The 13,837-nt window shown below is 48.3% G+C and overlaps 1 protein-coding gene across 4 annotated transcripts in view; it reads left to right on the top strand.

The window, feature by feature from the left end:
* The window catches only part of pltp (phospholipid transfer protein), a 200,640-nt gene that overhangs the window by 155,533 nt on the left and 31,270 nt on the right, over positions 1–13,837 (top strand). For all 4 annotated transcript variants that reach the window (XM_072514495.1, XM_072514497.1, XM_072514496.1 and 1 more), the window contains exons 11-12: positions 3,275–3,445; positions 12,932–12,999. In XM_072514495.1, coding sequence (XP_072370596.1) covers positions 3,275–3,445; positions 12,932–12,999 — 239 coding nt within the window. The remainder of the gene's footprint in view (positions 1–3,274; positions 3,446–12,931; positions 13,000–13,837) is intronic.

The following is a 13,837-nucleotide window of genomic DNA, read 5'->3' on the forward strand; positions in this document are numbered from 1 at the left end:
ACTGAGGAGCATCGCCGAAGGTGTCGACACGATGGTGCGGACCATGGGGAACCGCCAGGGCTGGCAGAGCAGATGATGCAGGGGCAGCCGGGGCCCGAACCAGCTGCCCCTCCGTCCCAAGGTGAACCCCAGGGCCCTATGGGCACCAATCGGGAGGAAGGGGCAGTGGGTGTCAAGCTTGACCCGTCCCATGGACTGGGGATGGTGGCCACTAGCTCCCCCGAGTTCCACCCCTTTGATGAGGCCACGTCTCTCAGCCTGCACACGGGACACAGCGGCACAGCTATGCATGGGCCGCTAACATGTGAGCCGGGGCCCTCTGGCCCCAGAGCCCCCAGAGGTCACCCGCAAGGGGCATCAAAGCAGCTGGCAGCCTCCACATCTACCTCCGATGTGCATCCGCTATGTAGTGGTAGAGCTAGGAGGACAAGGCACATTGAGGATCACTGAGGGCACCGGGAGAGGGGTGGGGGGTGGTGGTGGGGGTTGGGGGGTGTGGGGTCTGCACCAGCGGGAGTGGGGTTTGTAAAACACAGTAAACACCTTTTCTCAGAACCATTATGATCCCTCTCATTTCCTTCCACAATGCGGTCTGACCCACGGACCCCTTGCTCACCATTCCAGGCATTCCCGCCACCCCCCTCCACGTGGCGCTCACCCATCCTCCGGCTGTGGACTTGTCCTCAGAGCTGTATCCCATCCTCTGGGTACTCTGATATTGCCTGTGTGGTGTTGCCTCCCGCAGTGTTCAACCACAGTGTCCAGGCATCAGGGTGCGATTGAGATGCTAGGCAATGACTCCCGCATGCTACATGGCCCGTCCACCCATGGGAATCCTCTTGGGTTGTGTAAAGTACTCACTTAACCACGATTGCCAATTCCCTTAGCAATAATAATAATCTTCATTAGTGCCACAAGTAGACTTACATTACACTGCAAGAAAGCCTTCAGCCGCGCAGCCGGAGGCCTCAGCAGTCGGTGGGTGTAATGGGTGGTCGTTGGACCAGACGGGCAGAGACAGCGGTTGCCCCCGGAACGGGTACACATGATCCAGGGTTTGGTATGGTGGTGGCGCGGGTAGTTGCCCCCCACCCTCAGCAGGGGGTCCCCCACCCCTCACCGAGCACTGGGGTGGCAAGTCCAGCGCCCCCGGGCTCTTTGCTTGTGAGTAAAAATGGCTACTCACCTTCTTGGTGCCCCACAGAAGCCCTTCCGCCAGGTTCTCGTTTTTCAAAAGGAGTACTATTCAGCGCCAGAGAGACCACTTGCTGGGGGGGGGGGGCACTGAATGATTGTAGGCCGTTGGATATGGGGTGGCTCTCGTTAATTGTATGGAAATGGGGCTTAAGTGGTGATAATTGGTTTCTCGCTATGCTACGGCATGATCCCGATTTCACGTTTGGGAGCGGGCCGGCTGCATTGCAAACTGTTTGGCGCCTGGCACTGATCTCGCTTTTGGCCTCTCCCGATATTCACCGGCCTGGTTACGCTTGAGCGAAGACGGAACAAGGCCAGAGAATCGCGCCCATACCTAACGTTTTCAGGGTGGGTGGGTGCGAGGCGATATGAGGAAGAATGTTTTTTACACAGCAAGTGAACTGGAACTTGCTGCCCATGGGGGGAGAGGAAACGGAGACGCTCAATGATTTCTAAAGGAAATTGGGTGGACACCTGGGAAATAATGTTGCAGAGTTACGGGGATCGAGCAGGGCGGTGTGAGTGACTGGATTGCTGTACAACAGAATATGACATGGTCTTGATGGACTGAATGGCCTAATTCTGTGTTGTGATGACTAAAGTTCCATTTGAAAACAATGATAAGAATTTAAGATGAAAACTTTGCTTAAAAGAGAGCCACTGTCAGGCAGCAAGCACACGGATGAGGGTTAATTGGGACTTGGAGCAATATGGGTAGAAGTGTTTAGGACAGTGTTTTTCAGGGCAGCACGGTGGCGCAGTGGATTAGCCCTGCTGCCTCACGGCGCCCAGGTCCCTGTTTCGATCCCGGCTCTGGGTCGCTGTGCGTGTGGAGTTTGCACATTCTCCCCGTGTTTGCGTGGATTTCGCTCCCACAACCCAAAGATGTGCAGGCTCGGTGGATTGGCCATGCTAAATTGCCCCATAATTGGAAAAATGAATTGGGTACTCTAAATTAAATTTTTAAAAAGGACAGTGTTTTTCAAACTTTTTTCCCGGGGACCCATTTTTACCAGCCGGCCGACCTTCACGACCCACACCGGCTGACATTCGCGACCCACCATTTTCTCTTACCTTTAATGCGAGAGGTGAGCCTGCTTGGTCCTCACGATCTCACTCCAATCGGGTTCGCAGGAAGAGAGGTAAGACATAGTTAGCATCCAAGTTTCATCTGCAAACGAATCAGCCAGAGAGGACAATTTCTCGAGGAGGAAAGCATGGATTTTGTTCCTCGGTTTGTAAACTCTGAGTAGCTCCCCTGTTGACTGATCATTACAGTAACTCTTCAAGCGGATGAAGTCCACCGTCATTGGGATTGACTGATCACTGTTTCCATTCAATGCTTAATGTCGTCTAAAATGTCAGCAAAAAACTTATAGCCACCCTTCAGTACACAAAGGGCGATGATGTGATAATTTCCCATGGCTTTCATTATATCCCTTGCCAAACGTTCAGTTTTGTCCATGACTAAACCATGAGGAATATATACTCTCTCCAGATCATTTGAGTAACTTTTAGGGATGCAAAACAGATCGAGGTCATAGCCTTGTTCATCATCGGCGATCACCACGCAGTCAGCTGCCAGTATGCCGCAATCGCACTTTGACCCCGGGTTCAGGTCACAACACTTCCAGGTTGCATGCGCACTGATGAACGGGCAAGCATGCGCAGTGCGCCCGCATTTTTTTAGCTGGTTGGTCGCGGCCGTCATTTTAAAAGTCGCTCGCAGCCGGCTTTGTTAAAGGCCGGCTGCTGCGGCTTTGCGCATGAATTTCTCCGTGAGCCTCCCTACACCCGCCCATGACCGACCTGCGGGTCGCGACCCAACTTTGAAAATGCCTTGTTTAGGATGAGCTGTGGTTTATGGAGGATGAAAGATAGAAAGGCGGCTACATGTGTGTGTGTGTTTTGAATTAATTAAATCTGGAGATAACGACGGCACAAATGAGGGTTTCAGCAGCAAATGGGCTGAGACAGGGACAATTAAAACCAAACAGAAATGTGATTGAATATATATTAAATGGAATATCTTTGAAAGTTTTAACCATGCCTTTTTTTCCCCCTCACTGACACCAAGACCCCAACATCATCAGCGAAGGAAGCTCCTCTGCTGTTGGATTTGGAAGTGACGTCTGCTCCTCGCTGTACCATCAAACCGTCAGGGATCACTGTTAGTGTCAGCGCCCTCATGAATGTTATTCTGCTTCCCCCAAATGCCAAACCAGTGATTCTGTCCAGTATAATCATGGTAAGCCACTTAATTCGCATATGTGCAGAGTTGTGTCCATTCCAACCATCATGGTGAGTCCTGAATGGGAAATACTGTCCCCGGGGGTCACACAGTATCCAAGAGTCACATTGTGTCACCGGGAGTAACACAGTGTCCGATAGCCACACAGTGTCCGATAGCCACACAGTGTCCGATAGCCACACAGTGTCCGATAGCCACACAGTGTCCGATAGCCACACAGTGCCCGATAGCCACACAGTGCCCGATAGCCACACAGTGCCCGATAGCCACACAGTGCCCGATAGCCACACAGTGCCCGATAGCCACACAGTGCCCGATAGCCACACATTGCCCGATAGCCACACATTGCCCGATAGCCACACAGTGCCCGATAGCCACACAGTGCCCGATAGCCACACAGTGCCCGATAGCCACACAGTGCCCGATAGCCACACAGTGTCCATTAGTCACACAGTATAGCCACACAATGTCCGATAGTAACACAGTGTCCGATAGCCACACAGTGTCCGATAGCCACACAGTGTCCGATAGCCACACAGTGTCCGATAGCCACACAGTGTCCATTAGCCACACAGTGTCCATTAGTCACACAGTATAGCCACACAGTGTCCGATAGCCACACAGTGTCCGATAGCCACACAGTGTCCGATAGCCACACAGTGTCCGATAGCCACACAGTGTCCGATAGCCACACAGTGTCCGATAGCCACACAGTGTCCGATAGCCACACAGTGTCCATTAGCCACACAGTGTCCATTAGTCACACAGTATAGCCACACAGTGTCCGATAGCCACACAGTGTCCGATAGCCACACAGTGTCCATTAGTCACACAGTGTCCATTAGCCACACAGTGTCCATTATCACACAGTATAGCCACACAATGTCCGATAGCCACACAGTGACCGATAGCCACACAGTGACCGATAGTCACACAGTGTCCGATAGTCACACAGTGTCCGATAGTCACACAGTGTCCGATAGTCACACAGTGTCCGATAGCCACACAGTGCCCATTAGTCACACAGTATAGCCACACAATGTCCGATAGTAACACATTGCCCGATAGCCACACAGTGTCCGATAGCCACACAGTGTCCGATAGCCACACAGTGTCCGATAGCCACACAGTGTCCGATAGCCACACAGTGCCCGATAGCCACACAGTGCCCGATAGCCACACAGTGCCCGATAGCCACACAGTGCCCGATAGCCACACAGTGCCCGATAGCCACACAGTGCCCGATAGCCACACAGTGCCCGATAGCCACACAGTGCCCGATAGCCACACAGTGCCCGATAGCCACACAGTGCCCGATAGCCACACAGTGCCCGATAGCCACACAGTGCCCGATAGCCACACAGTGCCCGATAGCCACACAGTGTCCATTAGTCACACAGTATAGCCACACAATGTCCGATAGTAACACAGTGACCGATAGCCACACAGTGTCCGATAGCCACACAGTGTCCGATAGCCACACAGTGTCCATTAGCCACACAGTGTCCATTAGTCACACAGTATAGCCACACAATGACCGATAGCCACACAGTGTCCGATTGCCACACAGTGTCCGATAGCCACACAGTGTCCGATAGCCACACAGTGTCCATTAGTCACACAGTGTCCATTAGCCACACAGTGTCCATTAGTCACACAGTATAGCCACACAGTGTCCGATAGCCACACAGTGTCCGATAGCCACACAGTGTCCATTAGTCACACAGTGTCCATTAGCCACACAGTGTCCATTATCACACAGTATAGCCACACAATGTCCGATAGCCACACAGTGACCGATAGCCACACAGTGTCCGATAGTCACACAGTGTCCGATAGTCACACAGTGTCCGATAGTCACACAGTGTCCGATAGCCACACAGTGCCCATTAGTCACACAGTATAGCCACACAATGTCCGATAGTAACACAGTGTCCGATAGCCACACAGTGTGCATTAGTCACACAGTGTCCATTAGTCACACAGTGTCCATTAGCCACACAGTATAGCCACACAATGTCCGATAGTAACACAGTGACCGATAGCCACACAGTGTCCGATAGTCACGCAGTGTCCGATAGTCACGCAGTGTCCGATAGTCACGCAGTGTCCGATAGTCACGCAGTGTCCGATAGTCACGCAGTGTCCATTATTCACACAGTGTCCATTAGTCACACAGTGTCCGATAGCCACACAGTGTCCATTAGTCACACAGTAGAGCCACACAGTGTCCGATAGCCACACAGTGTCCGATAGCCACACAGTGTCCGATAGCCACACAGTGTCCGATAGTCACACAGTGTCCGATAGCCACACAGTGTCCATTAGTCACTTTGTCCGATAGCCACACAGTGTCCGATAGTCCCACAGTGTCCGATAGTCACACAGTGTCCGTTAGTCACACAGTGTCCGATAGTCCCACAGTGTCCGATAGTCCCACAGTGTCCGATAGTCCCACAGTGTCCGATAGTCACACAGTGTCCGTTAGTCACACAGTGTCCGTTTGTCACACAGTGTCCGTTTGTCACACAGTGTCCGATAGTCACACAGTGTCCGATAGTCACACAGTGTCCGATAGTCACACAGTGTCCGATAGTCACACAGTGTCCGATAGTCACACAGTGTCCGATAGCCACACAGTGTCCGATAGCCACACAGTGTCCGATAGCCACACAGTGTCCGATAGCCACACAGTGTCCGATAGCCACACAGTGTCCGATAGCCACACAGTGTCCGATAGCCACACAGTGTCCGATAGCCACACAGTGTCCGATAGCCACACAGTGTCCGATAGCCACACAGTGTCCGATAGCCACACAGTGTCCGATAGCCACACAGTGTCCGATAGCCACACAGTGTCCGATAGCCACACAGTGTCCTATAGTCACACAGTGTCCAATAGTCACACAGTGTCCATTAGTCACACAGTGTCGATAGCCACACAGTGTCCGATAGCCACACAGTGTCCGATAGCCACACAGTGTCCGATAGCCACACAGTGTCCGATAGTCACACAGTGTCCAATAGGCACACAGTGTCCAATAGGCACACAGTGTCCAATAGGCACACAGTGTCCATTAGCCACACAGTATCCGATAGCCACACAGTATCCGATAGCCACACAGTGTCCCAGACAGTTACGGTAATGCAACAGTCACATGATATTTCGACACTTCATTGAACTCAATTCACGTAAACTTTACAACCCTGAAGTAGACCATTGGGCCCATCACATCTCTGCTGGTCAAGGCAGAGCTTTTTTTCCCCGTTATTCTTCCATGGGAAGTGGGTGACGCTGCCATGGGCAGCTTTTATTACCCATTTCTAACCCAATAGTTTGTTCGGCTCTTTCAGATCATATAAGTGATCCAACACTTGGGCTGTAGTCTTTTTTAAAAAAACATTTATAGTATCCAATTCATTTTTTTTCCAATTAAGGGGCAATTTAGCGGGGCCAATCCACCTAGCCTGCACATCTTTGGGTTGTGGGGGAGAAACCCACGCAAACACGGGAGAATGTGCAAACTTCACATGGACAGTGACCCAGAGCTGGGATCGAACCTGGGACCTTGGCGTCGTGAGGCCACAGTGCTAACGACTGTGCCACCGTGCTGCCCACTTTGTCTGTAGTCTTGTATGCTGTGGCATTCAAGTGCTCATCTAAATGCTTCTTAAATATTGTGAGGGTTCCCGCCTCTACTATCCTTTAAGGCAGTGAGTTCCAGATTCCCACCACCCTCTCTGGGTGAAAAGAGTTTTCTTCAAATCCCCTCTAAATCTGCTGCTTCTTACCTTAAATCTGAGCCCCCTGGTTATAGACCATATGAAATCTACCCGTGCTTAAGTGTAGTCTCGTATACACCTAACTAAGTAGAAATTTGCACTACACGTCTCGGATGCAGAATGAATCTTTATTGCGTGTCTATTGATTATAATTGAGAGTTTAAAATTGGCTTGTGATTACAAATCACATGTTCTCAAGAAAGCCCCTGCCAGCAGAAGACTTTTAAGAGATATAATTAAACTTCGTGGCTTACAAACGACTTGAACTTCAAAATACGGCAATGGTCTCTTGCTTGAAGCAAAACAACTTGTGCAGACCTAGAGTTAGAATAGAAACATGAAAACATGAAATAAAGACAGCAGACAGCTAGGCAAGTAGTATAGGCTGATTCATGAATGAAAAATGGCTGCCTCGGACCACTATCTTTAAGGAATTTGTTATCAATCTGAGTCAATCTGTTTCTGCCCCTGTAACATGCTGATGAGTTTCCAATACATTTGATTCGATGATTGGGTTGTCAGTCTTAAATATGCAACATTATCTCGTTGAACTTTAAAGTTAATATAAATGTTGCATGTGGATTTCTTAAACGTGTGTTGGAATGCAAACTCTGCTCTTATCATTGAACTGGTATGTGCTGAAATCTGCAATTCCTTTCATTTGAACAATGGAGAGTTCATATGAAATGAAATGAAATGAAATGAAAATCGCTTATTGTCACAAGTAGGCTTCAAATGAAGTTACTGTGAAAAGCCCCTAGTTGCCACATTCCGGCGCCTGTTCGGGGAGGCTGGTACGGGAATTCAACCGTTCTGCTGGCCTGCCTTGCTCTGCTTTCAAAGCCAGTGATTTAGCCCTGTGCTAAACAGCCCCTTAGCTATGAACCATAATGTAAATTTGACCCTCAGTAGAAATGTTGCATTTGCTTCTAGTTTGACGGCAAATGTTTCAAATGCTGTGCTTTTATTTCTGCAAGCTATGTGCTTTTGCAAACTGAGGTTTTGTTTGATCATATTTGCAGTGCGATCATGGGATCCATTTTAAAATGATTTTTGAACTGGGCTTTGGTATTTATAACAAAATGGCTAATTAATGATCCTCTTACCTATCAGAAATAGCAGGTTTCCTTCACGACCCCTCTACTAAGGGGAACGGTTTCTTCATAACTATCCTATCTATGTCCCTCATAATTGTGTACACCTCGATGAGGTCCCCCTCAGCTTTCTCTGCTCTAAGAAAAACAACCCCAGCTTCATTGCTGAAAATGCTCCAGCCCAAGCAACATCCTGGTGAATCTCTCTGCACCTTTTCTAGTGAAATCACATCCTTCCTATAGTGTGGAGACCAGAACTGACCATAGTACTCTAGCTGTGGCCTAACCATCATTTTATACAGCTCCATTATAACCTCCCTGCTCTTATATTCGATGCCTTGGCTAATAAAAACAAGTATCCCATATGCCTTCCCAACCACCTTATCTACCTGTCCTGCTGTCTTCAGGTATCTTTGGACATGCACCCCAAAGTCTCTTTGATCCTCTGTATTTCTTAGCGACCTACTGTTCATTGTCTATTCCCTTGTCTTGTTACTTCTCCCAAAATGTATCACTTCACACTATTCAGGGTTAAATTCTATTTGTCACTGTTCTGCCCATCTGACCTGTCCGTCTTTATCGTCCTGTAATCTAAGGCTTTCCTCCTCGCTATTTACCACACCATCAATTTTCATGTCATCTGCGAACTTACTGATCATATCTCCACTCTCACATTCAAATCTAGATCATTGATGTACACTACAAACTGCAAGGGACCCCACACTGATCCCTGTGGTACAGAACTAGACACAGGCTTCCGGTCACAAATGCAACCTTCAACCATGGGCTTGAGACTTGATCGGTCTCCCATGTGGGGCCTTGTCAAATTCCTTACTGAAGTTCATGTAGATTACATCAACTACACTGCCCTCATCTACACACCAGGTCACCTCCTCAAAAAATTCAATCAATTTTGTTAGACATGATCTACCCCTGACAAAGCCATATGGACTTTCCGTGGTTAATCTTTGCCTCACCAAGTGGAGATCAATTCTGTCCCTCAGAATTTTTTCCAATAAATTCCCTACCACTGATAGACTCACTGGCCTGTAATTACCTGGTTCTTCTCTACTGCCCTTCTTGAATAATGAAACCATATTAGCTGTCCTCCAGTCCTCTCACACTTCTTCTATGGCCAGAGCCCCTGCAATCTCCTCACACAGCAGCCTAGGGTTCATCTCATCTGAGCCTGGGGATTTATCCACTTTTAAGCCTGCTCGAACCACTAACACCTCCTTCTCCTTCCTAATTTGTTCAACTATATCACAGTGGCCCTCCCTGCTTTCTATGCCTTCATTGTCCTTCTGCATAGTGAACACAGATGCACACAGATTGTCACTTTGGTTCCTAATGGACTCTACTCTTTCCATGGTTACCTTCTTGCCTTTAATATATTTATAAAACACCTTGGAATTTTCCTTTATTTTGCCAGCCAGTGCTTTTTCATGCCCCCCTTCACTCTCCTAATTTCTTTTTTAAGTACCCCCCTGCACTTCCTATACTCCTCTAGGACTTCCACTGTTTTCAGCCCTCTGTATCTGCCATATGTCTCCCCTTTTATCCTCATCCAATCCTGTATTTCCCTTGACTTTCAGGGTCACACCTTTACAGGAACATATTGGCTTAGTACTCTCTCTATTTCCTTTTTGAATCACTCCTCCTGCTCTGATTGGACTTTTCTACAAGTAGCTGCTCCCAATCTATTTTGACCAGATACTATATTATCCTGTTAAAATCGGCCTTCCCCTAATTCAGAACCTTTATTTCCTGTCCAACTTTGTCCTTTTCTATAACTACCTTAAATCTTACTGAGTTGTGGTCACCATCACTGAAATGCTCCCCTACTGACACATGTACTACCTGCCCAGCTTCATTCCCTAAAATTAGAACTGCCCCCTCTCTTATCGGACTTTATGTGCTGGCTCAATAAGCTCTCCTGGATGCACTTTAAGAATTCCAACCCCTCCAAGCCTTTCACACTTTACCTATCCCAATTAATGTTGAGGAAGTTGAAATCCCCTACTACTTTAACAACATTTCTCTGAGATTTTACTACATATCTGCTCTTCTATTTCACTGACTGTTTGGGAGCGAATAGTACACTCCCAGCAACGCGAACACCCCTTTTTTTGTTTTTAAGATCCACTCATATGGCCTCGTGTCTCGTTTGAAGATTCTATACCCATGAATATTGAGCTGCCAGTCCTGACCCTCCCATGTCTCTGCGATAGTAATAATATCATACTCCTGTGTGGAAAAAAACAATGTTCTCAGTTCATCGGCCTTACCCATAAGACCTTGCATTAAGATAAATGTCTTCCAGCTTTGCCCTATTCCCTTGTTCCTTAACATGTCTGTCTTTGCACTGCCTTCCAAACTGACTTAGGTTTTCTAATATATTTGACTGTGCATGACCCCCTAATGTACCTCCATGCTGTGACCCATCTCCCTGCCAAATTAGTTTAAAACCCCTCAACAGCAGTAGCAAATCTTCCTGTTGGTCCCATTCTGGTTCAGGTGCAACCGTCCAACTAGTACAGACCCCACCTTTCCCAGAAGCGGACCCAGGATCCAGGAAATTAAAGCCTTCCCGCCTGCAACATCTCTTTAGCCATGCATTGATCTATCCTCCTATTTCTATACTCACTCACACATGGCACTGGGAGTAATCCAGAGATTACAACCCTTGAAGTCCTGCTTTTCAATCTTCTGCCTAGCTCCTTAAACCTTTGCTGGAAGATCTCATCCCTCTTTAATACCTATGTCATTGGTACCAATGTGAACCACGACTTCTGACTATTCACCTCCCCCTTCAAAATGCCCTGCAGCCGTTCAGTGACGTCCCTGATCCTGGCACCAGGTAGGCAACACACCACCCTGGAGTCAGGTCTGCGACCGCAGAAACACCTGTCTGAACCCTTCACTATCAAGTCTCCTAACACTATTGCTCTTCCACTCTTACTCTTCCCCGCCTTGTGCAGCTGGGCCATCCACAAGTGTCATGAACTTGCCTTTGGCTGCACTTCCCAGAGAAACCTTCACTCTCACTATTTTCCAAGACAGAACAACGGTTCTGGAGTGCGATGCAGTCAGGGTCTTTCCTGACTACCTGCCTGAACCCCCTTTTTCTGACTTGTGGTCACCCATTCCCTCTCTGGCTGCACTTCCTTAAGCCACGGGGTAACTGCATCTAAAAACGTGCTATCCATGAACCTTTCAGCCTCTGGAGCACACCTACCTCGTTTCCCACATCAACCAACTTGTCATCTACTCTCACACTTCAATCAAGATGATTTTCCCATGAACAAATCCATGCTCACTGTTCTTGATTGGTCTATGAATTACTAAATTAAGGTTTATGCTGTCCCTCAAATTGCCCACAGTTAAAGTTAACCCTTCCACCCTTTTGAAACCACGGCACAACATTGGCACAGCTCCAGTCATCTGACACACATGTGTAACCAGGGAGAATTGAAATATGATTGTCAGAACCTCCATAACATCCATCCTTGCCTCTTTGCAACTTGAGATATATTTCATTTGGGCCTGGTGATTAAACGTTTAAAGACATCAAAACCTTTATTACTTCCTCACTTACAATGTTTATCACATCCAATATTGAACTCTCTTCCTCTTTACTAAGTCATCATTATTGACCTTCCTGCATTCCATATCCTCCACATTCACATGTAAGTTACCTTTCTGGTCCCTCATGGGTCCGACTCTTTCCTTTGTTACCCTCTTCCTCCCTATGTATTTACAAAGCATCTTTGGACTAGTCTCCCAGTGTCCCGACAATTTCTTGGTGCCCCGACACTCAGTCAGTGTCCCAAAAGAGTGTCCGTGTTTATTCTGGATACAGTTCCAAAACCACTTCTGAAGGGGACTTCATAGTACAGGTTCCCTTAAACATTGTTCCGTTCTCACAGCTCAATGTAACAAGCCTGTTCCAGATCGCAGATTCCCTGCAAATATAATTGAGCAGATTGGCTCGTCTGTAATAACACACGGCACTAGAATTGTCTGGACGTGATGTTAGTCGATGAACACAACATAATTACATCCCATTTCTCTTCTGGGTTAACCAATATTATGAAACTGTTATTATGTGTGTTAAAACAGTATCCCCTCAGAGAAATAATGGGCCAAGCAGCACATCTTGTATGATGAGCAAAACCCTTTGTCAGATATCGAGTATTCATAAGTTCATAAGATATAGGAGCAGAATTAGGCCATTTGGCCCATCGAGTCTGCTCCGCCATTCGATCATGGCTTCAATATTGCAGAAAGTCTGGAGGAATATAGAAAGTGCAGGGTTCAAATTAAAAAGGAAACTAGGAAAACAAAAAGAGAAGGTGAAAAAAATATTGGAATCTGAAATCAGGAGAAACCCATAGATGTTTTCTAAGTTCCTGAAGAGAAATGGAATCTGAGCACATTAAGCATTCATTCCCTAACTCCATCATGCTGTGTGCCATTGTGTACAATATTCTCAATGATATTGAAACCATGTTATAACTTTCCTATCTTTATAAAACATTGCATTATTTCACTCCCTGAGTGACAATCCTCGACGGGCCCCTGTCATTTGGATTTATCATTGCAGGAATCAAGACTGAATGCAAAGGTGTCTTTGAAGGGGAAGAAGCTTGCAATTAAATTGGACCTCAAAAGGTAAGATGGATCTCAAAAGGTTGTTAACGTTGGCTGGGATTCTCCGATCCCCCGCCGGGTCGGAGAATCCCCGAGGGGAGGCGCGAATCCCGCTCCGCCGCCGGCTGCCCTATTTTCCGGCGCCCCCGGGATTCCCGCCACACCGGTCGGGGGCCATTGACAGCGGTCCCCCCCAGCGATTCTCCGGACCCCAATGGGGCGAGTGGCCATCCAGTTTTTGCCAGTCCCGCCGGCATGAATTACTCACCTCACACCTGGCAGGTAAGTGTGCGGGGGTGGTCCTGGATGGCCTGGCCCGCGACCTGAGCCTATTGATCCTGCGGGTGTGCTGTTTCCGTGGGGGCCTTCTTTCCTCCGCGCTGGGCCTCTGTAGGCCCCGCCATATTGCCCAGGGGCCGGCACGGAGAAGAGAGCATGCGTGGAAATACGCCGGCCAGTCTGCGCATGCGCGGAAATGTGCCGGCTGGTCCTCGCATGCCTGAGATCACGCCGGCCCTTCGCTGCCGGCTGGAGCGGTGCCAACCACTCCAGCATCAACCTAGCCCCTGAAAATTTGGAGAATTCCTCACTTTCGAGGACTGTTGACGCCAGAGTGGTTGGCGCCGGTTTTCCCGCCGGCCTGGGGACTTAGTCCCCAGAAGGGAGAATCCCGTCCTTGGCCCCTGCATTGTATGTGTAAAGTGAGACATCATTGACTAGATTATTCAATAGATTTTGCTGTATGGGAGCGGTTTGGACGTGGGACTCCAATCTGCAGAATGTGTTGCTTGATTGTCCATTCCTGGATGATAAGGCCCCTGCAGTCTAATTCTGGCAGATGAATGACACAAACCAAATA

Source organism: Scyliorhinus torazame, chromosome 8 (genome assembly GCF_047496885.1).
Source record: "Scyliorhinus torazame isolate Kashiwa2021f chromosome 8, sScyTor2.1, whole genome shotgun sequence".
NCBI classification, from domain to species: Eukaryota; Metazoa; Chordata; class Chondrichthyes; order Carcharhiniformes; family Scyliorhinidae; genus Scyliorhinus; species Scyliorhinus torazame.